General features: G+C 33.7%; 3 protein-coding genes and 1 long non-coding RNA gene across 6 annotated transcripts; 3 read left to right on the forward strand and 1 right to left on the reverse strand.

Moving 5' to 3' along the window:
• Positions 1 to 1,011: 1,011 nt before the first annotated feature.
• Positions 1,012 to 4,480, reverse strand: LOC144559542 (uncharacterized). Of its 2 annotated transcripts, none has more exons than XR_013513162.1 (5): positions 4,246 to 4,480; positions 3,631 to 3,795; positions 2,526 to 2,676; positions 2,173 to 2,315; positions 1,012 to 1,513 (listed from the first exon to the last, which is right to left on the reverse strand). XR_013513162.1 is itself a non-coding variant. In XM_078308604.1 (5 exons), exons 1-5 carry the CDS (start codon positions 4,265 to 4,267, stop codon positions 1,503 to 1,505), a joined length of 393 nt encoding a protein of 130 aa, XP_078164730.1. In that variant the 5' UTR covers positions 4,268 to 4,480; the 3' UTR covers positions 1,012 to 1,502. The 2 variants fall into 2 exon arrangements, 1 of the variants encoding a protein (XP_078164730.1); XM_078308604.1 differs by having other exon boundaries at positions 2,625 to 2,676.
• Positions 4,481 to 5,485: 1,005 nt separating this feature from the next.
• Positions 5,486 to 8,631, forward strand: LOC144559455 (uncharacterized). Its single transcript, XR_013513142.1, has 3 exons — positions 5,486 to 5,627; positions 7,102 to 7,158; positions 8,135 to 8,631. It is a non-coding gene; the product is annotated as an uncharacterized LOC144559455 (long non-coding RNA).
• Positions 8,632 to 13,826: 5,195 nt separating this feature from the next.
• On the forward strand, positions 13,827 to 16,834 carry LOC144559038 (Syntaxin/t-SNARE family protein). 2 transcript variants are annotated; one of them, XM_078307955.1, is made up of 6 exons: positions 13,827 to 14,204; positions 14,313 to 14,448; positions 14,847 to 15,452; positions 15,788 to 15,980; positions 16,066 to 16,120; positions 16,289 to 16,834. In XM_078307955.1, the coding sequence occupies exons 1-5, from the start codon at positions 14,128 to 14,130 to the stop codon at positions 16,092 to 16,094; spliced, it is 1,041 nt and encodes a 346-aa protein (XP_078164081.1). In that variant the 5' UTR covers positions 13,827 to 14,127; the 3' UTR covers positions 16,095 to 16,120; positions 16,289 to 16,834. The 2 variants fall into 2 exon arrangements, with proteins under 2 accessions (XP_078164081.1, XP_078164082.1); XM_078307956.1 differs by having other exon boundaries at positions 13,899 to 14,204; positions 16,216 to 16,834.
• Positions 16,835 to 19,454: 2,620 nt separating this feature from the next.
• LOC144559640 (RING/U-box superfamily protein) lies at positions 19,455 to 21,787 on the forward strand. Its single transcript, XM_078308727.1, has 3 exons — positions 19,455 to 19,812; positions 20,296 to 20,465; positions 21,163 to 21,787. The coding sequence occupies exons 1-3, from the start codon at positions 19,621 to 19,623 to the stop codon at positions 21,566 to 21,568; spliced, it is 768 nt and encodes a 255-aa protein (XP_078164853.1). The 5' UTR covers positions 19,455 to 19,620; the 3' UTR covers positions 21,569 to 21,787.
• The last annotated feature ends 3,265 nt before the right edge of the window (positions 21,788 to 25,052 follow it).

Raw genomic sequence — 25,052 nt, forward strand, 5'->3', positions numbered from 1 at the left:
AAAAGAAAGTTGGGACAGAAGGATTTGAACCTTCGCTTTTATTTAAGAAACATAAATTTGATATTAAATTATTTTATCATAATATTGTTTGATTGTCAAGCCCAACCCAATTTATGGAATTCGATTTGTTTCATAAAAGAAAGTTGGGACGGAAGGATTCGAACCTTCGCAATAATGGGACCAAAACCTGTTGAACTTACCGCTTGGTGATGCCCCATTTTTTATATTTAAAACTAACATAAATTTGATATTAAATTATTTTATTATAATATTGTTTGATTGTCAAGCCCAATCCAATTTATGGAATTCGATTTAACCACGACAGATTTTTTTAGGCTTTATGATTTAAGTAGAATCGTTTTTCAAATATCATTTGGAAATAAATACTTATTAGAAAAATATTTTTTAAAAATATTAGTTTTCATAATGAGCAGGCAAAAGCAGATATACTACTCACATGACCCCACCAAAATAATGAGAAAATTAGACTATTTGACAGTTGGTTGCGAAAATAACATAGCATAACTAAAATACTTACAATCCCAATCAAATTTATGTGGTTATTATTTAAATTTAAATTTGTAAACTACATTTTCAATACAAAGAACTTATTCCACTATTATTTTTTAAACTTCAGTTTTGAATTTAAACAAATGAGTATGTTAGAAGTAATTGATGACATTGTAGGAACTGCATGTTAATTCATGGTCTGTACAAAAGACGGGGGAAACATCAAGCATGCAATCAAAGTTCAATATTTACATCTTAGTGCCCATATATATCAGCATCTATTTTGTCTTCTTCCCATAAAAAATTTGTTGTTTATGTACATTGTAGGAGCTGCTCACGTAAAGTATGTAACTTTTGCTCCGTGTAATTTCTGATTAGGGTGTGCTGTATATTTTCATATTGCAAGTGACTACTATGTAATCCTGTGTTGTGTGAAATAAAGAAGCCTACGGATATGCAAGATTGCAACAACAACAAGAAAAAAAAAAAAAGCTGCTCACGTAAGTAATTTTATCAGCATTCGAAGAGAACCAAGAAATTAACCACAAAGCAAAAGACAGGAATAACGACATTATGCTTGACCTTTTGACTCCTGCAAACTGCTTAACTAATGTGACGCCTCTGCCAATGGCAGTAATGTCCCACCTCTTCCACTTGTTAGCTTCTGATCCTTTTGTATGAGAAACTCAGGATCAGTGGTAAGAGTAAGTCTATTTAATCAATATTATGAATTTATGATGCTTCAAAATTGTTAGCATTGGTCTACCATTACATAATCTAGGCTTATATGAAAATAGAGTATTAACATATATAATGGTAACAACTTAAAGCAAATTTCCTTCTTTTGAGCTTCGCAAGGATAAGCCGGATTCTATCAGGGACTAGTCCCTCAGCGACTCAATCAACGGTCATGACATCATTGCAAATTGGCAGCATGCACTCCTTTACAACATTCACATGTGCTGGGCAGTTTTCGTATTCCAAGAGCTCCTTCAATTTATACCTATCAAGCAAGCAATAAGTTGGCAGTTAAAAAAAACAATTTTTTTATTCTATTGTCCCCTTATTCCATTTTTGTTAGAGTCATTTTTCCATGACTCTGCTTTCACTTTTTGGTTCTTTTTTTCACTCTTTATTTTGAATCATGTTGGATCATTGTACTTTTTTTTCTAGCTCATCTCTATGCACAGTGTGGAATACTCTTATATAGTACATATACTAAAGGAAAAAAAAAAGAAAAGAATCAAATATTAGGCAATCTAATTTGGTTACATATGCATAGATATTAGAGAACAACGTGTTAGTTTGATTTAATTATACCTTGTATTTGGTATCTTATTGAGCCAAATTCAAAAGGAAATCAATAAACTACAAAATGATTTCTAAAATTCATATGAAGATCCTCTGAAATAAAATTTGCAGTTTTAATTCCTATTGTATATACCATTGATGTGGATCCCAATGAGGTAAATATTAGTTGACAAGTAGAAATTTTGGACCACTTAAGGAATTTTTTCTAACAGGCATTTCTGCAAACACTTTGTATATATCGGCATACTACAACCAAGGCTGAATAGTTGTAGATTTCGTGGAACAAATTAAGAGAAACATGACTCTTTCTTCGTAAGATTTAAGAATAACCTAAAATAGAAAGTAGCTTACCATATCCAAGTAGAATCGAATGAAACGAAGCAAATATTGTACATGCATCTACACTTCTTAGCCTATGCATCAACTTCATCTTCCTCTTCTTGCGACTCCATTCTCGCATAATTACAGTTGAAAAGACCGGACAAAGGGGCCCACTACAATGCATGGAACAAAAAAATATCATCAGAATATTCGCAAAATAAGGCAAAGCAGGTTGGTGCAAACCAGGCTTGGAAGTAAAAGCAGAGGGAAAACAGATGATATCTCAAGAATAGGCAGCACATATATCATCAGATCATACATAGATCAGAGCAGTAATTTATTGAAAAAGCGTTAAGGAAGATAGAAAATGGACAATGACTCACTTAAGAATAGGCAGCACATATATCATCAGGTCATACATAGGGAAGAGCAGTTATTTATTGAAAAGGCTAAAGGGAGATAGAAGACAGACAATGACTCACAGCGTAGGAGGAGTTACCCCAACCGACAATGTCTTGCTCATCACACAGAAACCTGTCGCACATGGTAAGAAAATGAAAAAAAATCAGAAAATATTAAGGTAGCTATAAATTCAGGAATTCGCCTTTTTCTCTAAGGGCTTCTGAATGCCAGCCAAGAACCTCATAAGGTTGTTGCTCTACTACTCCAAACATAAATACATGACCGGTGATTTGGGGGGAAGAATATTTTTTTATTTAAAAAAAAAGTGTACAAATCAGCAACATTTCCCAGCTGGCAAGAAAGGGAAATACATTAGAAAATATGAAACTAAATGGAAATTCAGGTTTTCATCTTTCTTTTTTACTGTCACATCCTAGATTCTATGTAATTTGTAAGTTGAAATAAAAAAAATAAAAATTCCCCTGGTTACATTCAACCTGCCTCTGGTAATATTTTCTCATTCGGGTCATAGGGATTTAATGGCAGGACCATTGTTCTGTTTGCTGTCCTGGTAATGTTCGTGCCAGAATAAGAGGGCATCTTTATCCTTTTAAGGTATGTTAAAAGTTAGTTAGAGGTATTAATAAGTGGAAGCCAAAGGCCACTCGAATAAAAAAGTTAAATGTGTCAGAACTAAACAAAAGTTAAACTGAGTAGCTGTTTAATAAAAGACTCTTGTCGCTAAAAAAAATTAGTAAATGTTCATTGCTTAGATGTGAAAAAATGAATTTTATCTTATCCTATACCAGTAACATGACAGAAGTGGGGTGAGGTTTTTTTTTTCTAATGACGATGATGATTTGTACATGGTATGCACTATAGGGGAGCACAAAATAAATTGTATTGTTGATTAAGCGCGGAAGACCTGAATTTTTAATGTTGGAATTGACCAGTAACATGACAGGAGTGAAGAAAGTGAGTTGCATTTTTTTTTTCTTTTTGCTGCTGATTTGTACACGGTATGCACTACAGGGAAGCACAAAATAAATTGTATTGATGATTTGTGCAGACACATTGGACACTTACAAATGGCTTGTCGTGGGAGCAATCTAAAACTGAGTATTTGCAAGGATGATGTGTTAGCTGGTACCGTGCAAACTGGTTGCGTCTCTGATTGAAAAATTATGTCAAAAGCACGGGGAAACGACTCGTAGTGGACAAGACACCTTTCTTTTGCTTCCTTTGGTTCACCTTGGAACAGCAAAGTACAGGTAAGAGAATAGCATAAATAGTAAATATATTAATACCAGCTTATATTCCAACAATTCTACATGGCAATACATGTACAAATTTTTAGAATGGCATTGTGCAACAGATTAGATGCACAGTTGGAAGAATTGTGAGGTTAATTTCGCAATTAACCCTGCAAATTAAAAAAGAAAACATTAGTAAGCTATTGCAAAGGGGAAATTTCTCATGGAAACCCTGGAAAATGTGAGATTATCACACAGGCCCCTGCAAAACCATAAACAGACAGCCAGCAAAACATAGAACCATGCTTACAATACCATACAATTCTCCTACGTATGACATGCTCAGTTACTTAGCAAGATGCTCAAATATCTCGTTGTTATAGAGACAAAGAGGGGCAATTTTGGTATAATTTGTACATGCTTCTAATGTTTTCCATCTATGAAATACCTTTTGAAGTTTTGGGGAGCATATTAACATAATGTGGCTCTTCTTAGTTGGGGAGCAATCGTTGGATCGTGATCCCTGTCAACGATCCTAAAAGGTTGGATCGTGATTCCTGTCAACGATCCTTAAGGTTGGATCGTGATCCCTGTCAACGATCCTTAAAAGGTTGGATCGTGATCCCTGTCACCGATCCTTACGGTTGGATCGTGATCCCTGTCTCCGATCCTTAAGGTTGGATCGTGATCCCTGTCTCCGATCCTTCAAAGGTCTGGCCCTCCTCTTTTTTTATCGTGATGCCTGTCTCCATTCCAAGTGTTCCGATCCTCCTTTTTTTTAAAATTTGAGTGGAAATTAGAAGTAGAAGTAAAAAAAACGAGTTGATTGAAAAGAACGATTTTGAGAACAAGTGGGATCTGCACTTAGCTGATATCTGACCTTAGGTCTGGCCGTCTGGCCCTCCTGTTTTGCTCTCTCATCAGGGCTAATTTGGTCTTTTAGCGGGGTTGGGTGCTAGAATTTGAGCAAGGAAAAATTGGGCTCAGCACTGTGCTAAGAAGTCAGAGGGAACTTATATGAGGAATCTGGAGATATATAATCTTCTATGGAAAAAAATAGAAAGTAGATCACCAGCAAGATCTCAGAATTCGGATCACCACAGGTCCACAGGTACCTGACTCAAGCAAATTAGAAACGGACGGCCCAGCATCGTTATTTTAACTTGGCACGAATCTCATCGATGAATATTGGTCTGGTGTTCATTTATTTACTTTAAAATGCAATGGTTCATTGGTTTCTAAATTTTTTTTTGGGCACAGATATACTAGCAGTTGGCATTCAATGAAAGCAATAATAATTGAAAATACGTAGAATTAGAAGAGGGATGACGGCTTTCTATGTGAATCAGATGTACGGATGAGATCGATTGCTGAGTTGATGATTTCCTCAAAACCTTTTGTCAAGACCTGATCAGAAGCATTCATCTTCCATCTAACGCGTGAAAAGAAATGAAGTGGCATGGCACATCCAGGCCGTCTGGCGTCATGGGATGGACAATCTAACAAATGAATTGAAATAAATCATATCTTACTACAAGGTGGCAGGGGAATGGATCATATCTTACCTTCAATAATCAATACCATCTTCTTCTTTTTTTCAATACTATCAAATCCAGCCCACGGAAACAAAAGATTTTGTTAACCGGCTACTCATTTTTCTTAATCCCACAGAGCCTACTGAACGAAGATTATTTCTCTCTGCGCCTTTAAAAGGGCCAATGTTGTATCTCTTCAAACATAAGGTGCTCAGGTGAAAAGGAGCAGAAATAAGCATGGATCCGTTGCTGTTGATGGGGTTGTCAGAATTTTGCCAAGTATACTTCAAAATAGGTACCATAATCTTTTCCATTTCTGATTTATAGATCATTGGTAGTCTATTTTTCTTTTCCACTAGGATGACTAATAAAAGTCCTTAGTTGGTAGAAGAAGCCATCAAATCTAGGATGGAGGCAGACTTATCTTGAGAGTGCGGCAATATATATTAAATTATTAATATTGGTTGCAATTTCGTTATATTGGGTCATAAATTTTGTAATAAAATTCAACAACAAATATAATTTTAATTTTTCTTAGGAACTAACATAAAACACAACTTACATGATGGGACGCTGCATCCAAATCCTAACCCTTCCCCATGTACTTTATTTTAGATTTTATTTAGTAAATTCCGTAAATCAGGCTATTTCATAATTTATCTAAGTTTTTAGAAATTAACAAAATTCTGGTACCTCATTATTTCTATTAGACACTCTATATCACAATCTAATTAATTAAAGGAAATCTAATATATGTATTGTCTTCAATAAATACAACCTAAAATATATTTGCAAAGACCTTAATTCAATTAATTCAACATATATAAAATATATTTGCAAAAATATCTGAGAATCTACTGCGTAGTTATGACACATGGTTAGTTTGTACTCAATTTTTGTAATCCCAAATGAAATCATTATCCAAAATCGAAACTTTTTGTCCTTCTGTGTTATACCATAACTCTAAACAACATGTTCCAGACATTCAAAGGGGAGAGAAAATGACTTTTTTTTGCCTCATAGAAAATCTGTATTTGTTTAAATAAACTCTACATATATGATTTTTCATAGTTCAATTCAAATAATGAAATTTATATATTTTTCTTTCATTGTTATCTTACCATAGAGTACAGAAACTTTTTTTTTTTGTAAAATGAATGTCCCGCAAAGGCGCAAACAGTTTTTACGATAACAAATGAATTTGAATTCATTAATTTGGTGTTTTGATGATTTTTTTGCTCCAATTCAATTAATTCAACATAAAATATATTTGCAAAGACATGAAAACCTACTGCCTAGTTATGGCACATGGTCAGTTTGTGCCCGATTTTTGAAATCAGAAATGAAATCATTATCCAAAATTTTAGATCCTTCTCAATTATATAATAACTATGAACAACATGTATCATACATTCAAAGGGGAAAATAATTACTTTTTTTTTGCCTCATGCAAGATAATAATCTGTTTAAATAAACTCTTCCATATATGATTTGCAACAGTTCAATAAAAAATATAAAATTTATTTATTTTTCTTTCATTTTAATCTTACCATATATTATACAACTTTTATTTATGTAAGCATACTGCCCCGCAAACAGTTTTTACGGAAACAAATGAATTTGAATTCATTAATGACAAGTGTTTTGGTGAAAATTTTTTGCTCTAATTCTAGAGAATATCTTAAGTGTAATTGAATAGTGATAATTATATTTGTTCAGAAAGGAATTGCAACTAATAAATATTTCTTTTGTTTTTTTATACTGGTCAGACAGACTTACTGGCAGTTCAGCATGAGTGGATTAGGAAAAGAATCTACATGTTAAAGGTAAGTGTGAATTTACTTTAATTTAAGAATGGACTATGACTACTGATGCAATATGAAAGGAAAATACACATGCACGTATCATTAAGAATACCAATTTTGATCATGCTTGGGTTAACCGGAGCTTGCATGCGAGCAAAGAAGCAACAAGATTGCTGCACTATAATTACCAGTTAACTAGAAAATCTGGTGTATCCTGTAGTTCTGCCCCACAATCTCACTTATTGCATCCTATATACAAAGACAGGTGTAATTATGTAAGCTTGCATAATTTTATTTTTGATGGAAGGCTTTATGCTGGTATGCTTTATAATAAGAGAAGACTACCAGTCCTTTCACTTTGATAGAAAATGGTGCACTTGTCCAATAATCAGCTTTTTCTGTATAACTTTGTTTCCATTGACTTATTAACATATTGGTTACACTCTAGCAAGTATGGAAGATTTCCTCTCTTAACTGACTTAGCCTTTGACCCTGCTTACAAGCTTGAACTAAGGGGAAGAAGAATTTCCTTGAAAGTAAAGGCTGGAAATAAATGGTTTCCTAAGAAGTCTTTACCCAGTTGCTTTTATTCGCAGAAGTGTTTTTCTGAATGATTAGTTATCACCTTACTGATCATCATGATCATCATGATCTAGGATTCTCAGCTTCTATTCTATATTGGCATTTCTAAGATATAGTTGGGCTATTCCTATTCGTGTAAGTATATTGGTGGGGTTTGTAGCTTGTTCTATTTTCACCTTCCTTGTTACCTATTAGCTGAAATGACACAATTTGCTATGAGCTTAGCAACCGTACGTAGGTCTACCTCTAGGAATTGTACTAGTTTAAAGCTAGGGAATGACATTGTAACCCCTAACCTGTGTGATATATAGTATTCTTGGTGTTACAAGTTTTGCTTCGATTAAGAAATTTTTATTTTAGTTCATTTTATCTGTCTGATGCATTGATCTAGTGTTGTTGTGCTCAAATGTACCAGACTTGGACAAGAAGTAGGATATTGCAGCAGTCAACTATCCTCATGACACTTCTGTAAAGTCGAACCTTATATCTCCATGCCAAGATAACGTGGAAAAGACCAGATGGCCAGAAGCGCTTGTTGAGGCGAAAGGCCTCTGTTGACAACTCGAGCAAGGATTTGGAGACACCCTTGCACCGAAAGAAGGCCTTCGGTGGAGATAGGATATCTCTCAACAGATCGTCCAGGAGGAAAAAAACTGGAGAAAGAAACAAACAAAAGGAGGAAAAAATTGGAGAACAGAAGACTCTCATGTAAGAAACGATGAATCAACGGCATATTGGTGGTGGGATCCATGCAGAATAAGCCGAGCCAATCAGAAAAAGGACTGTTATTTTAATTTCTTTGTTGTATTTTCGAAAAAATTTAGTGTCGCATTCGTGTCCCGATTTCATAATGCGAAATTGAGAAACGATAGACTTTTCGATTTATTGTTATATAACTTTACTATTATTTGTGGGCTTATTTGTTTTGTGACACCCTACATGTATTTTGGACATCTTGTAAATTTCGTAGTGTTTTTTTTTTTTTGGTAAGAGTGTAATTTTCTGTGGCCTGTGCTGTTTTGGGGTTCCAATCGAAAAAAAAGTGTGGAACTTTGATGGTTTTCCAATGGTACTCTTTTTAACTATTGTACAGTGGAAACATATTATTCGAAGATGATGTATACTCAGTATACACTATGAATATACTTAATGTTGAAAAATAAATTGTATTCCAAAAATTGTAAACTTTTCTTTTATTGATGCAAATTGTTAGTGGGCAATTCGTCCGCTAATATAAAAAAATTACAAATCCCTTTCGAATAACCAGTTTGTGTAGGCTACAATCTTTGAAAAGCTAAACCAAATCCCCAATTCAATACAAAAAATCAATATGTCAATAACAAGAACCGCAAGACAGACAAAACAATATTGTCTACAAGGAATGAAAAGTAAACGAATAAATAAATAAAGGAATATATGCTTATTAAAAACAAAATTGAAAAAAAGAAGAATAAAAGCATAGAGCGATTCGTATCTATTTAAGATATTTGCCCTCTGGAAGCATTTCCGATTTCCTCTAATCCTAAATTATTTTGGGCCAAATGGACCCGGCCTTGTTAAGAAAATTGAAACTGCATGGTACAGGATCTCCGCACCGAACTCTCCCCCTTCACACATTGCCATTCTTACTATTAAGCGGAGCAGAGAAGCGGAGGCGAGGGGAAAGACAGGTGGCATGGCGGGGCAGAGAAGCGGAGCGGAAAACTTCATCTTCAAAATCTTCCTAATCGTCTGGAGTGGAGCTTACGAGGCTTTTTGTTAGGTGAATAGCATTTCAGAAATTAATAGTAACCAAACAATTGTAAACACTAATGTGAAATCTCTAGACACATCACTTATTCACAATATAAGCAAATATATAATATTTAATTACTCTATATTCTATAACTAAAATTACAATTGTTACGTCCGATTCTGAACTTATTTTGTAATTGGGATAGAATGTTACAAGTTTACTTTTTTTTTTTTAGTTGACTTGGTTAAAACTTTGTGGTGAAAGCTTTTCATCCATGATCCATGTAAGCATAATTTGTGTACCTTGTTTATGCACTAATTTTTTATTTATTTAAATCAAACCAGGTTAGGATTTGGGTCACATGAATTGGGAATCTGTCGTTTGGTTTGGATCAACGCCATGTTAGTTTTAGATTCAAATCATTTGACTTTGCAACTATTTTTAATTATCAAAGCTTCTCGTTGCTGTTGAAACCTGAAAGTAATAATTCCTTCCATTTATAATTTTGACTTTCTTGTAAGAAAATGCACAGAAACATGGTATCTAGATGGTATTATCCAATTGGAAGCAAAGCTACGGTGCACATGTAAGCAAAGACAAAAATTCTAGTACAAACTTAGAAGGAAGAGCAAGATGTCAAAGCGGGGCAAGGGAACGATTTGCCATGGTTTGTCTTTCAAACAAAATCTACCTTTCTTGCAAATCTCGGCCTTATTATTTTAAAAGAAAAATCAACATTAGTTTCTTTCTCCAAGTTTTCTAATTATAAGTCCAGTTAATTTCCAGCGGGAAAGACTCGTGAGGAAAATTGGAATAATTTTTTTTTCACGTTTCAAACCTATCTTCATTTTCTAATTCTTAATATAATTTTTTTCTAAAATTCTTATAAGAAAATAATATCATTAGACATGATCTCATAAAAAGTTACATTATTTCAGTTTTGATTTAATAAGAATTAGAACTTTAAAATGAATGGTAAAAAGTTATGTAAATAGGTGAGTTTCACATACTCTAAATAGTTATGTAAAAATGAATGCTAAAAATTTATGTAAATAGGTGAGTTTAATATATAGAGAAAATTTTATAATTTTTATATGTTGATAAAAAAGTAACATAAATTTATCTAATGATTTGAGTTTTAACATGTAGGTTTTAAATTTGAACTTATCCAAATTTAAAAAAACTAAAACACAGGGCACAAAACTATTTCAAACATAAAAAAAACCAATTACACTAAAATACTAATAAAAGAATAAATATGATACTTTTCATAAAAAAATGTTTAGATAAATCCAAAAAACGGAGCTAGTTAGAGGGAACGAGGTCGATTGACCTTCATTTAAAAATATATATATATATATATATAACTTAGAGTAAAATGTTACAAGTACAATAAAATTAACTTTATTCGCAGCATGAAATTTTTATAAAATATGATTCTCATTCACGTTTGACCCCTATAATTAGAAAGTCGGACTATTTCAATCCAAAACAATCCAAACAACCAATGAGCTATTTTTGAATAGCTCAAAAAAATGCTAATCCACTATTCCTAGTAAAAGATGGAACAACAGTTATTCTCGTGTGTGAAGAGAGAGTGGAAAACATATAGTTCTTTCTGGAATTTCTGTCAACACAACCTCGATCTGACGAAGTTAAAGTCACATTTGAGATCCCACTTGCTTATTTTTATCTTTCATAGTACCACATTAACACTATTTTTTTCGAATACATATATTCATTATTCTAAATGTACAATCTATATATACAATAATTTTACTAAATCGAATAAAGCACATTAACACTATTTTCACACTAATTTAAACATCACTATTTTCTCTCTATTATCATTTACAAATTTCAATTCTTATATTTTTGTGATAATCTTACACGATTCAAACTTGTCCGAAAAATGTGTTAATAATGCTAGGTTGAATGTTAATGGGACATGGTACAAGTACTCGAATGCATGCCTGGGCGCAAGGTAAGTCACAGTGGGGATGGCTTAGCTAAAATGTGTATTGTATGTATTAGCCCCTCTATGTATAATACAAATTTTCTGAAGGGTTTGAATGTAAGAATGACATACCATTTTAGTTGTAATTGACGCTTAGGCATCCTTGGCCGTGTGCCCGTGTGAAATTACTGAAGTTTGAAAAGCCTTTAATTGAAATATGGAATGTGAAATATAAATTGAGGGATCAACTTATATCTTTTTTTGATGACACTATATTACATTCTATATTTTAAAAATTTTTAAGGTTCAAACAGTCAAACCGTTCAACATGATAGATATATTAAAATGTACTTGCAGATCAAATTTTATATATTTTTTGAATTTTTATATTATTTATTAAGTATTTTACATAATTGTTGTTTTCAGACCATTGAATTTTTGTACTCATATTAATAAATAGTAAGAAAAATAAAAAAAATATAAAATTTGATCTGTAAGCACATTTTAATATATTCATTGCGTTGAAAATATAGTCTGATTGCCGAAAAGTAAAAATAAGTTATCAGAAAAAAAATAAAGAAGATGATTGAAAATCAGGAAAATATTCTATCATGAAGAGAGAAAAAATCAAAGTGAAAAAAGTGAAATTTAAATTGATGTGAAGCCGTGAAGGACATCATTTTTTTCTTCTTGAAATTGAGGTTTAATTTTAAGGTTTGTTTTTATTCACTGACTATTTACAAATTGTTAAATTCTTTTGGATGTTTAACTTTTTGTATTAAAAAATAAATTATGACAAAAAATGATTTGCGTATGTAATTATAGAAGAGACTATTTAATTTTTTGCGTACAAATAAGATATAATTTGTGTATAAGTTGTTCAGATGAGATTATTACATAATATGATTTTTTAGAAAAATCACAAATCTAAATTTAAATAAACAAAATATTAATATTCTATGTTTTACTTTATACACATATGTTATTTATTTATTGTATTTTAATGAATTTAAATGGTGAAAAGTTTTATTCTCTTGTGTTAAAGATATATTTTTTTTTAAATATAAGATATTTAGTCGTTTAGTCTTCCTATATTCAAATTCAGAGTTGTGTCTCTAAATGCGACTATACATCCATAAATTTTACAATCAACGCGTGCTTACTTTACATCCACCAACCTTTTGAAGTTCTTTATTCTTTTCTAAACCTTACGTATTAAAAATTGATGTTATCTTTATCATATCATCAATATCTATAAAGTTATTAAGAATGGGTTTGTTAACATGTTGTCCCACCAACCAAAAATGAAATATACTAGTAGTCTAATCGGAATAAATAATAACTAAAATGATCCCTAAACAAATAATAACTAAATGGACGCCCCAACGAGGCAACGACATTGAAGGTTTTACAAATTGCACCGTGTCGGCGTGTCCCCAATTGGAATGTACCGTGCTGTATTTCCCCACAATCAAAACGCCAGCTAAAAATGGTGTGATGCCAAGTCAGACACGCTGCGGTCCCCTTTCGTGAATTCGTCGCCACAGGACAAACGAGTTGCGCGATGACAGCGATTGCACTGCTACAAAACTGGGCCCCACAGAACAGCACTCATCTGGGCGGCTCTGCCTGCCTCTCATGAAAGCAATAAATAAACAGCCGAATTTATTCTATTAGGTATTTAGGTAAAGCTTCACATCTCCCGTTGCTCTTTTATTGTCGGTCATATGTCAATTGATGCTATTCTTTGTTGCTATTATTTAAGTTATCATATATAGTTTTCTATTAAAAGAGTTATAAAGTTATTCCATTTTTTAAATAGTAATTGTTTGTTATAACTTATAAGCATATCAAAGTATTTGATATTTTCTTTACATTAATGTACTTAAAAACAAAATTACAAAAACTTCATTAATTTTTTGAAAATAAAAACTTTTATTGTTCCATACATATTCATGTTTGACTACTCAGATAAATGATTATATATTTGATCTTTTGTTATTTTTTATGAGACTTCTGTGAATATAAAATATGATATCAATATAATAATAGAAAAAAAATAATGTGTACATTATACATAAATGTGTACGATATATATGTATTTTTGTTTCATATACAAAAGTGAAAATTATTTATCGTTTTATCTATTAAAATCAGAGAGGTAGGTATGTTAAAAAATTTAGTAAATGGAATAAAATTTTGAAACTATCACAATATAGTCATTGTGTGTTAGTCCATTTTAATAATATTGATAGTTCATAAATCATAATATATACTAACTAAACCACTTTATGTAATTCTAAATTTTTGTTATATACGTGTTAATGTGAGTTTATTTTGCACGACATCCTCAAACAAGCATATAACATTTACATAACATTTTCATGAAGTGTCTTTTGATAAATTCTACAGATGGTATTTTGGGAGAGCGTTAACAGCACCATCAAATAAATGATCACATAAATGAATTATTGAATATAGATGATGCGTGCATCTTCCTCATTAATAGAAGGATCCTTTGCTAACCTCTGTCCAACCACCTGAGAAGTTTTAAGTTTACAAAAAGATTAAAAAAAAAAAAGAACAACTAAATTTAGGCGAACGGAAAGGAGGAAAAGGGAAGATAGACATATCGCCATTTCGTACCAATCTCTCCCACCCGAGGTCGAATTTCTCGGATTTGAGCTAGGGTTTGTTCTCCAAATCTCGGGATCTAATGGCGACGAGCTTTGATAGGTGGGAGAAAGACCCCTTCTTCGCGGCGGCCGAGGAGGTGCAAGAATCGTCCGATAGGTTGCGATTTGATCTATTTTCTGTTTCGTTTTCATTATTCTTTTCTCTAGTTGAAAAATTGGGAATTATTTTCAGTTTTCTTTTTTGTTATTGATCTTTCTATTGCAGGATGGAATCAGTTTATAGGAGATGGATTCAGGAGAAAGATATCTGTGATGGTTCGAACGAAAGTTCCGATTTGAATTTTGGATTTGTTGATGTGAGTAAAGAGCTCCATACAGCGTTAGGCACTGCGAAATGGCAGGTGATTGCTGGTTTTAGTTGTATATTCCAATCTAGGATCATTTATTGATTAACTAGTGTTTAAATTTCCAAAATTAAACTCTTGTGGCCTTCTACAGTTCTAGTACCATCATTGTTTACCATGTCTAGAGTGATGTTCATTTGAATCTTACTAATTTTTCTCTCTAATGCTATTGATTTGCCCCAACTGTTTGGTAATTTTTTTTTATAATCCTTTTTTTTCTTTTATTCTCCACATAATGATGTTCTACTTTACCTGTTACCTATTTTATCCTGTATTTATCTGATATAGTTCAATTTGACAATCCTTCCCGTGAGTACTTTTTGCTCACTCTACTAGTTTTTTCTCAATTTATACAAGAGATGTTCTGTTTATTGAATTCAATCATATATATGTAGCTTGAAGAGTTGGAAAGAGCCATCGAGTCGACTGATGTTGCCAACTTAGCTGGTAAAGATACAAGAACTCGTCACTCTCAATTCGTTTCAGCAATTAGAAGTCTGATAGATATTGTAGAAAATTCATTGAAAGAAGCCAGCACCGGGAATGTAGAAAAAACCATCACGTGGGTTAATTTAGACAAACAGGAGAGAGATGAGCTTGCACTGTTCCTATCTTGCCCATCTAAAGAAAAACCAAAGCCTTCGACCAACGATGCCAGAATGGACTTTGTGAAGGATCTGCCAGAGTCAAGTTCGTCAGAGTCAAGAGATGGAAGGACTGAGAATAAACACAGGAGGTTTCTTAGTGCAGATGCAAATATTGGTTCCTGGAAAATTAATATTCCGAGTGAAGGGGAGGACACCTCAGAAAAGTCGTCTGACGATCGTGAAAGGCCAAATTTGCAATTGCCTAAGATACTCAGTTTCTCTGGTTTGAATGGTGCCCTTGAGATGAAACCTAGGGGCAAATGGTACAAAAGTGGAGGCAGAGAGGGCAAAGGTCGCGGCCGTATAGTTGATTTGGAGGCATCTATTCCCTTGAAAAATAATCAGGCCAATCTGGTTAGATATTATTTATTTTATATTACAGGCTCATTTTTATTTCAGAAATATCCAAAATCCCTCAAGTATCATAATCTGCAGTTTCCTCCCTCTTTGCATTATTTGAAAAATAAGCACTCTATCAGAAATCAAAATTGGAGCCTTGAGATGCATTTTAGCTCCATTAGAATGTTAGATATTAATGATTTATATGTTTGAATGACTAAAATGACCTTTTAACTATTGTTTTTTGCATGATAGTGTTGCAAGAAAATTAGACACTGTTTGAGCAATAAGTTATTTTTTTCACTATCTAAATGGGCAGAGCACATTCTGTTTGTTTTAATTGATTTTAGGTGAATGAAGAAACATTCTGTGAGAGCAGCAGCAGGAACTGTTTGAGTACATGTGGGGAAGAGAATTGTGAAAAAGAAATAAATGGTTGGGTTGGAGCTTTCCATAGGCAAATTCAGAGGTCACAGTACCAACTTCAATATGGTCGACCAATTCAAGTAGTCGCTTCTGTTGTTCTTGCTTTGTTATTAATTTGTGAGTTCTTTGAGCTATTCATTTGATTTTTTTGCTTTGATTTTCATTTATGGTTTAATAATGCTCTTATATGCTTTATGTGCAGTTGTGTTTATGTGGAGTACAAGCTCCTGATTATTTGTTTCAAGGCAGATTATAAGGTAAAATTTGACGATCAATCTATAAAATTAAAGTAATTATAAGTTCCAAATTCTAATTGGTGTAAGCCAGTAACTTTAGCAAAATTTTGTTACAGAAAGTAAACATGCTGACCTGGAATTGAATGACATTGGATACTGATGATTTTCTAAACACTTCTCCTTGTATAGAGTATGTCACGTCCAGGTATCTTCTGAGCAACACACTACTCATGTTGAACAATGCTAAAGGATGTGCACTATATGAGGTGGTGCTTGCAGGGCCATGGAATTGGGATAGTCAAGAATCTGATGAAATGGGACAAGGTGAACTGCCTCAGAATTTACTCCAAAAAGGAGGTTATATATTTGTATTCAGCGGCAATGAACAGGAACAGTTCACACTCTTGAATTGTGTGGAAACAATTGGGCAGTTTTGACAATTTGGATCCTCCGGTTGAAAACGATCGGTCCATTTGCCATGGCTGGCCACTATAAAAAATTATCACTTTTCACGGCTCTTCAATCAGACTGACTTGTTCGATCCGATTCTGAACATATTTTGCTGGAGTATGGATTCTCTACTTGCTTCTGTATAACTAATTGCAATGAAGATCGGCCAATGAATTCTAGACCGAAACAAGATTTAATTTGAACTCCATAGATTAAATTGGTTCTGTGGATTTGTAACTTGAACTCAGTTTGTGTTTAACAATTCATTTCACTAAATTTCTTCAAGAATATTACGAGCTTTTTAGTGAGCATATAGTTCTCTACATAGTCTGCCCGAGTTGTTCATGTAACATACAAAGTTATATATATGTAATCATATTGCTTTAGTTTATAATTGAACACCGCACTACATCCCTAAATAATGGCTGTGCAATTAGTGCACGAACCCTGGTGTTCTAATGATAACCGGAACATTTTGCTATTACTCTTTTCACTTTTGTATGGTTCTTTATTCTTTGTTCTTCGATGTCCTCTCCGTGGCACAGCAGTGACACTTTATCAAATTCTCAAAACCAATTTCCCTTTTTGTTCCCTTAATTTTTGATAAGGTAGAACCAATCCATTTTGAAGGTATGAAATTTAATTGTGATATTATACCTGCTCCACAGGAACTAGTATCGGTTGGTCAAAATGATTGAGGGGAGGAGGCGGGTGGTTGGCAGCTCGCTCTGTTTGACAATTTCAAACTATAAATTTTTCTTTCTGGAAAGTTATGACTAGAACTAGGGTGTTCTTAAGTTCTACCAAGTTTTGAGTTTAACTCTAAAACTATCAACTTGATTTCAAATGACAAATATAAATTGTTGAAATCGATTTATTTCATGAGGGATGCATATACATATTAAATTTTTGAATTAATTAGTATATAGTCTAGCAATAAAAAAACAATGAAAAATAAATATATTAAAATTAACTTATATTTTTTTATTTTTACCTTTTGATTTTATACTAAATTAATTCGAACAAATAATAGATTTGATATGTAAACACATTACTCATGAAAGTAGATCGGTTTTAATAATTTGAATTTAGGGTTAATTTCTCATGTACCATTCAAGAGTTGTTGAATTTCTTATTTACCCCTCTACTCTTAGTTATATCTCACATATCTCTCAACTCTCATTTTTCTTTTCTATTTACTCTTTGAATTAATAACCTACAATTAAATATTATCTAATTTATTTGTTTCCCATTATATCCTTATTCTTTATCTTTGATTTAAATTTTGCAAAGAGCACCATTGTTGTGCATCCTCTGACTGAAATATTGTAGGCCAATTTTGGTTCCGTGGCTGTACTGTTCCCGCAGTCTCAGTACTCAAAAGCTCTACTTTGCCATCTCTCCTTGGATCATATCTCCATTCCAACCTCTCCGGTAATTCTTTTTTCTCTCCACCGGACAAGAATCTTTGACCCTCCCTCTTTCACCTTCCCACCCAAAACCTCCCTCCAACAAAATCCCACCTCTTATTATTATTTTTCTCGATCCAGATGGCTCTTATTATATGTGGGAAAAATTCATAGATTTTTAGTTAAAGTTCTAGATTTAGTTTTTGTGGTCTTGATCTACAATACTTCTTAGTTAAGAACATAAACTCTAAATATTTGTCTCTGTTTAAAATGAATGAGCTATACTATGTGTCTATGTTCCGCAGAAACTTTGAGTGAAGGTGGTGTAACATTTCCTTCAAACCAATTTAACGATATAGAAGATGAGTTGTGTGAAATGCGGCTAATTTTTTTTTTTCTGGTATTATATATAATTTTCAATAGTGAGTATTGTATTGTTTTGGTAATTTATTTAGTTGGCAAAAATTACTTGCTATAATTATTTAGCTGGATTGCAGGAATGGTACAGCTATGGTATCGAAATTGGCCTACAATATTTTAGTCGGAGGATGCACAATAATGTTGCTCTTTGCAAAATTTAAATCAAATAGAAAGAATATGGGTATAATGGAAAACAAATAAATTAGATAATATTTAATTGAGGGTTATTAATTCAAAGGGTAAATAGAAAAGAAAAATGAGAGTTGAGTGGTATGTGAGATATAACTAAGAGTAGAGGGGTAAATAAGAAATTCAACAACTGAGTATATGAGAAATTAACCCAATTTATCATTTAAAATCATTCAGATAAGTTAAGCTCACTAAAGAACTGGCAAGCTTTAAAAAAAATAGTTATTCGATTATTTTGAATTTTAGTGGATTTTTTTTTTTTAAATTTTGACGTTTGTCCCCCTCTGATCCGACGGAAATTCTATATGCGCCTCTGTTCAAAGCTAAATATATACCAAATTCTTAGATGATTTAAATTCAATAAATATGACAGGAACTAATTGCAAATTCAAAACCACTTTATTTTAGTAAATTTCAGGTATGATTAACTAGTAAGTGATCAATTCGTATAGATTTGGATCATGCCACTATGGAACCTAATGACAGCTCGAATTGAAGGGCCGAATCTCATTGTTATAATGGGCTTGTTCTTCGGATGCTGTCCCATTTTTGATGAGAATATAATTCATTTTTCGCTATTATTGGCACGCTACACGATCGCACTTGAGGCCTGGGGGCCTCTACAGAGAAATTAACTGGGTCTATCCAAATTCCATTCTTCCTGGCATTATACAGCCATCCGTTCCCTTGCTGACATTGACAGAAAACTAGTTTGCACCAGTTACACCTTTAAATGCTTGCTACGATATTATCATGTTAATAATTAAGATCAGTTTCGCCTGCCTTTTCAAACGCTTGCAAGGTCGGATGTTAAAAAATATTTTTTCAATTAAGATTTAATATCCTTTTTAATACCTTCGGGTTTCATCGGTGTTAAAAGGACCAGGTCCAGGCGTATGAGATTGGGATTTTCAACCAGACTTTCCAACTCATTTCTTTTTACATTCCGAGGACACCGGTAGAAATTTCACGAAGTCCCAATACAAATTCTCTCCCTCCCTTCACAATTAGCGCCATTTAGCGGATAATAACGAGGATAAAAGGAGTTAGTGCATGACAAGCGCTTCAGGGCTGTTTTCGAACTGGAGATCTCGAGCTGGACGGGTCTCGGGTCCAGATTCAGAATCGGATCCGCACGTCTCCCGCCCGTTTGTCTCGGATCGCGACCCTCTGCCCGTTCGACGCTGCCGGCGGGGTAGTTCTCGTCGCCGGTACGATGCTGGTGTGTCGAGCCGGTTTCATTCGGTAAGGGTCGGTATCAGTGTTTATTTGCTGACTAAAGATTAAATGTTCTCATTCGGTAAGGGTCGACCTCAATTTTGATTTACTTGAGGATCCTGTTCAGGGCTTAATTTATATTTAAGCATTGCTTTTATGGTTAAAGAAGCAGAAACAGAACCTCTGTACTGTTATTATTTATCTTGCCTGTTCATTCGAGTAGGAGGTAGTGCCATTATACTTTATACAGGCCCTGATCCATATCTTGTCAGGTACCAATGGTCAAGGGGCCTGATTATCTCGTTAAATTTTGATCTGGTATCATGAGAATACCTGACTGGTTATATTACTACCTGACTGGTTATATTACTGTGTTTTTAGAGATAAGGATATACTAGTTAAAATTATTATTTAGCACTGTATAATTTATGGCCATGATATCTAAATCGGGTCAAATACCTCTTTAAATTGATGAAGGATACCAGTAATATTTCTGCTTACTATTTCTAGGACCATGTTTCTGGTTCTGAAGTAGATGGAAGTAGCATTGGTTCGACTCACAGTTCTAACAGGCATGACAGCATGAGGTTTACACGTAACGAGCGGCTTCCAAATACCGTCATTCAGGCTCGGGAACGGGTTTCAGAGCGACTGAGAGGTGTATCTCTTGTAGGCAGCAGGTACATACTAGTACCTAACATTGCTGAATACGTACTATTTTTTTAAGTCTTGTACATAGCTTAATCAAGAACAACTTTGTATTAACACCATGAAATATACACATGGAATTTCCTATTTTATAGGTAACTAGCAGGTCCATGAGTTCATTAGACTAGAAATCTAAATTTATATAAGCATACAGTATTTTCAAACAAAATTTTTTAAACCTACAAATTTGTGTTGAGCCATAAAAAGGTAACCTTGATTGAGGCAGTCCAATTTTGAAACCTACAGGGTATTCTTGATGGGAAGGGATTTACTGACAACCTACTAATTTTGACCACTATGACAATCGTTTTCACATTGAATCTGAAAATATTAAAATAAAAGTTATAGATATTCTTTATTATTTAGGTAAATTGTATATCTGGTTTGGTGCAAATTGGAAAGGTTCTGCTACAGATCAAATGTTGATAAACCGAATCATGCACCAATTTTGATTTGCGGCCTATCTAAACATGAGAGCGTGATCATTTTATTTTATTTTTATATGATAGGAGCTGTGCTGGCTGTCACAGATGTTAATTAGTTTTTTTTGTTAATACATCCTATCCTAAGATGAGTAGGTGTATAACTGAGAATGACCAAAATCCATGCCACAAGACTAAAGTTCTTTTTTTGGTTTCCCTGATAAACTTTATTTCTTTCTATACGTAGGGCATCTCTGTCATGGGATGAAACAGAAGATAATGTATTTCGGGTAATTGACCTCAGAAACCGTGGATTACCAAGAGAGCAGCATGAGCTTACCTCAAATTACATTGACACAAGTGTTGAACTTTATGAACCCTCCTATTTTCGTGATGTTATCTTTACCAACAAGAGGCCTCCGGGTCTGACCAAGGAGGAGTTTGACCTTTTAGAATTTGAATTCTTTAAAATTGAAGGAGAGAAAGATGATGCATCTGCATCCCTTGATTGTTCTGTATGCCTTGAAAGATTTTATGATGGAATTGAGGTGGTGGTGTTACACTGTAGTCATCGATTCCATCCCAATTGCCTGGAGCCATGGGTTAAAAAATGTGGTGACTGTCCATATTGTAGAACAACCATCTTATCTTGAGGTTTTTTTAGTTAAATTTAGTGAGGAAGGGAGTGACTTAACCAGTGGTTGGATAGCGAATGACATAATTTAATTAATGTAGAAGTGAAGGAAAAGCGTGAATGTGGAAGTTAGTGTAAATTTTTTGGTTGTAAATTGAACTAATTATTTTTGTCTTGAAAAACACTGAATGTTTTTCACTTCCTTTCCATGTATATAATGAAGAAATGAATTTCTATAGTTGTTTGTTTTTCTTGTAATTTGCAAGATTTAGCAATGTCAAGCCTTCTGTAACTTGATAAATTTATTGTCGTATTATCTTTTATCTTGTCAAGAAATTAATGGTTATGATTGGGATTATATGATTATTGAGTCCGAATCTGCTGACTGCTGTAATTCCTAGGATCCTGAAATCCTGATATCAACCATTCAAATATTTCTGTGTGTGGATTTCGAAAATGTTCTCGGAAAAATAAGTTTTCATACATGCATCTCAAGGAAGACCATCAGTTAAGATCGGAATTACAGGGTCTGTAATTCCCGAGAATTACAGCAGATTTATTTTCATGATTACTTTTTGCTTACTCCATTCTTGACCACTTCCATCCAGCTATTTTCAAATTGAGTCAGATGGAAATTGATCAGCTTGTCCGTACGCCTCTGTTAGCTTCCCATGAATTCCGAACCCAAACAAAGATTTATTCGGAATCATTCATTTGAGACTGCTCGAGGAGGGAAGGAACGGAAGAAAAATGAAAGGTTAATGTAAAAACTACTTTTTTATCTTTCGATTTGGAGATGACGGAAGTCGTTAAACATTGTTGAGCTTGTATAGCAGACTTCACCTCTTCTCTTTTCCTCTCTTCTCATGTTTCTCTCCAATTTTCTTCTTCAGAAGCATGTGAACCGATCCAATCAGATTCGATCCTGCCGTTTTGCATATTTCCTCCCCTTCTTTTTCATTAATGATGAACATTCTGAAGTACAATCTAAATTAATTTGTTGCAAGGACCATCTCTTCGTTTGTTTAAAAATGGTGATTTTCATTGAATATAGTAAAGACAGGTTAGCTAATTAGCTTGGCTGTCCTTAGCTTGCTTTATTCAAGATAATTCCAAAAGACTACTCATTACTTTAAATATGCAAGCTACGTTTTCATATTACAATTAATTTACTTTTTTTTTTTCAAAGATTGGCCCTTAAAATGAAATTGATGTTGATAACTTAATTATTAGTTTTCAGTTTGTACTGTACATATTTCTTTCTTCCTTGCATATTGTAATAGAGTTCAGAGTAGGTCCGATGCCCATCGGACCTACTTTGGTTCGATGGGTGTAGTGACCATTAGATTGCATTAAGATTCGTGCGCTCTGTATTAAAATCCGTGCGAGTCTGTATCAATTTCCGTGCGTACCTATCTTAATACTAATCGTACGATGTTAGAGCTAATTGAACCTAAAAGTAGGTCCAATGCCCATCGTACCTACTCCTATCTCATTGTAATATTATCTCTGGAATTTCAGGAGATATTTAATAATTGAAAAAATTATCAGCGATATCAAATTTAATTTATGCTATGTACACCGACTTATTATTAGTGGGGGAAAACTGAAGTGGCGATACAGAGTGATATGGAAATGCAAAGCTCCCATTAAAGCAAAGGTATTTGCCTATCTCATGTTAAGAGGAAAGATATTAACACATGAAGTGTTGTTATGTAGAGGGGTACGTACAGTGTGAAGCTCGTTGCGTAACCTGTAACACATGCCCTTTGGAAACGTTGCGTCACCTACTATTCCAGTGCAACTATGCTCAGCAAGTGTGGAGCCATCTCAAACATTTATTGGGACATGATATCATGAAGCAGGACACATCGGTGCAGCGGACCTGGCAAGCCTCAGCTAGGCAGGCTAAGAGAAGGCTTAATGTAAAGGAGGTGAGGTGGGCTGTGATGTTTATTTGTGCATGCTAGCAAATATGGAAGCACAGGAATGCTGTCATTTGTAGAGGGGAGAATGCACAGCCAAGAACTGTAGCATGCAGAATAAAGGAGGAAAGTGCACTGTGGGAGAAATATGATTAACAGGCACAAGGGGTAACATACTGGCAAATCTAAGACCAGTCATAGGATAGTTCTGATGCATTGTACTTTCTAGAGCTGATGTAATTTCTTTGGTGTTAATGCAAAAACTTGACTGCATCAGTCAAGTATTAAAGAAAAAATATATATTATTTGATTGCATGCTAAGATATTATTAAGATTCACATACTAGGACTACAGACTACTCATTTTGTGTTTAGAAGGCGTTTTGCTTGCCAGTCCAACAAAATTATTAACAAAGATACGTTCATTTGTCAAATTAATTAATTACACACTTTTTCAATGTAAAAAGGGCGTCTATGGTTCACTGAAGGAGAAAAAAAATTAATTATGTAGATTGACTTCAGTGAAATAGTAATCAGTCTTCCGCTTAGTAACCATCCTTTTCTTATCTAATTTGGTGACTGATTACACACTTGGCCACTCAATATGGAAAATAGGAAGATATAGTATACTAAAGGCAGTTTGCTGGGACTTATATATCCAGGTTATTTTTGTTTTAGAAGGGTTCTTTTGGTTAATTAGGGAGATCTTTTTGCAGCCATAGTTGAATGAGTGTTGATGTTCTTCTGAGACGAAGAGCAATTTGAAGTATTGATTGGAAGTTTTGGAGACAACGAAATAGGGCAGTTCGACGCTTTGTGACCTCTATGCACATCGGAGACAGATCGTCGTAGGAGAGGAATTACGCCTAATTCCCTCAATTTTCGATTTAACAGAGTTCACCGATCTGATTTGACCCGGATTATCCATCACATGATCCTATCGTTTACAGCGTAGACGTGTGGATCTCGCCTCAATCTCTTCTCTTCCGCTTGCTTTGCAGCCCAGAGAAAGAGGATATCATTTGCTCCATCGCCATAATTGATCTTCTATTATATATACCAGATCTGAGCCCAAATCAGAGCCCATTTGGTAACTATATATCAACAACCTTATCCAGACACCTTCTCTGTTTTATGTTGACAATTGCTTTTGGATTATTTAGTAAAAAGTGTAATTTGTACGATTCTTTTTCTAAAGTGATAATTGCATGCAATACCGTAACTTTATTATGATATTTGGTGTATGAAATAAGAGAAAATTAGTAATGAAAAAGTGTCATGATTTCCAAAGAATCATGCAATTTTTCTCCGTTCGAAAATTTAAGTCAATGAATCATGGAGCTTTGAGCAGTCAAGATATATTCACCCATCTTAAGCAAAAATGTTGTATAAAATAGCTTACTAGACTATTTAGTTGAAAAAAGTGATTCTGTGTATTAGAATTTAGAAATATTGTACAGCATTGAATGTTTTACGGACTTATATGTAGGGGTGGCAACGAACCGAACCGAACCGAACTTACCTTAGATTTGAGTTTGGTTTGAATTAATTTCAAACTGAACCTAGTTTGATTCGTTTC

Source organism: Carex rostrata, chromosome 9, assembly GCF_964058835.1.
Source record: "Carex rostrata chromosome 9, lpCarRost1.2, whole genome shotgun sequence".
Taxonomy (NCBI): Eukaryota; Viridiplantae; Streptophyta; class Magnoliopsida; order Poales; family Cyperaceae; genus Carex; species Carex rostrata.

What these genes read in the sequence shown, in the direction of transcription:
- LOC144559542 (XM_078308604.1), bottom strand. Translation starts at nt 4,267, where the DNA reads ATGCTCCCCAAAACTTCAAAAG. An exon ending in GCTCCCCAAAACTTCAAAAG is followed by an intron (nt 3,796 to 4,245) that starts GTATTTCATAGA and finishes TGCTGTTCCAAG; the next exon opens with GTGAACCAAAGGAAGCAAAA. An exon ending in GCTCCCACGACAAGCCATTT is followed by an intron (nt 2,677 to 3,630) that starts GTAAGTGTCCAA and finishes CATGTGCGACAG; the next exon opens with GTTTCTGTGTGATGAGCAAG.
- LOC144559038 (XM_078307955.1), top strand. Translation starts at nt 14,128, where the DNA reads ATGGCGACGAGCTTTGATAGGTGGGAGAAAGACCCCTTCTTCGCGGCG. An exon ending in TAGGCACTGCGAAATGGCAG is followed by an intron (nt 14,449 to 14,846) that starts GTGATTGCTGGT and finishes ATATATATGTAG; the next exon opens with CTTGAAGAGTTGGAAAGAGC. An exon ending in AAAATAATCAGGCCAATCTG is followed by an intron (nt 15,453 to 15,787) that starts GTTAGATATTAT and finishes AATTGATTTTAG; the next exon opens with GTGAATGAAGAAACATTCTG.
- LOC144559640 (XM_078308727.1), top strand. Translation starts at nt 19,621, where the DNA reads ATGACAAGCGCTTCAGGGCTGTTTTCGAACTGGAGATCTCGAGCTGGA. An exon ending in TGTCGAGCCGGTTTCATTCG is followed by an intron (nt 19,813 to 20,295) that starts GTAAGGGTCGGT and finishes TACTATTTCTAG; the next exon opens with GACCATGTTTCTGGTTCTGA. An exon ending in GTATCTCTTGTAGGCAGCAG is followed by an intron (nt 20,466 to 21,162) that starts GTACATACTAGT and finishes TTCTATACGTAG; the next exon opens with GGCATCTCTGTCATGGGATG.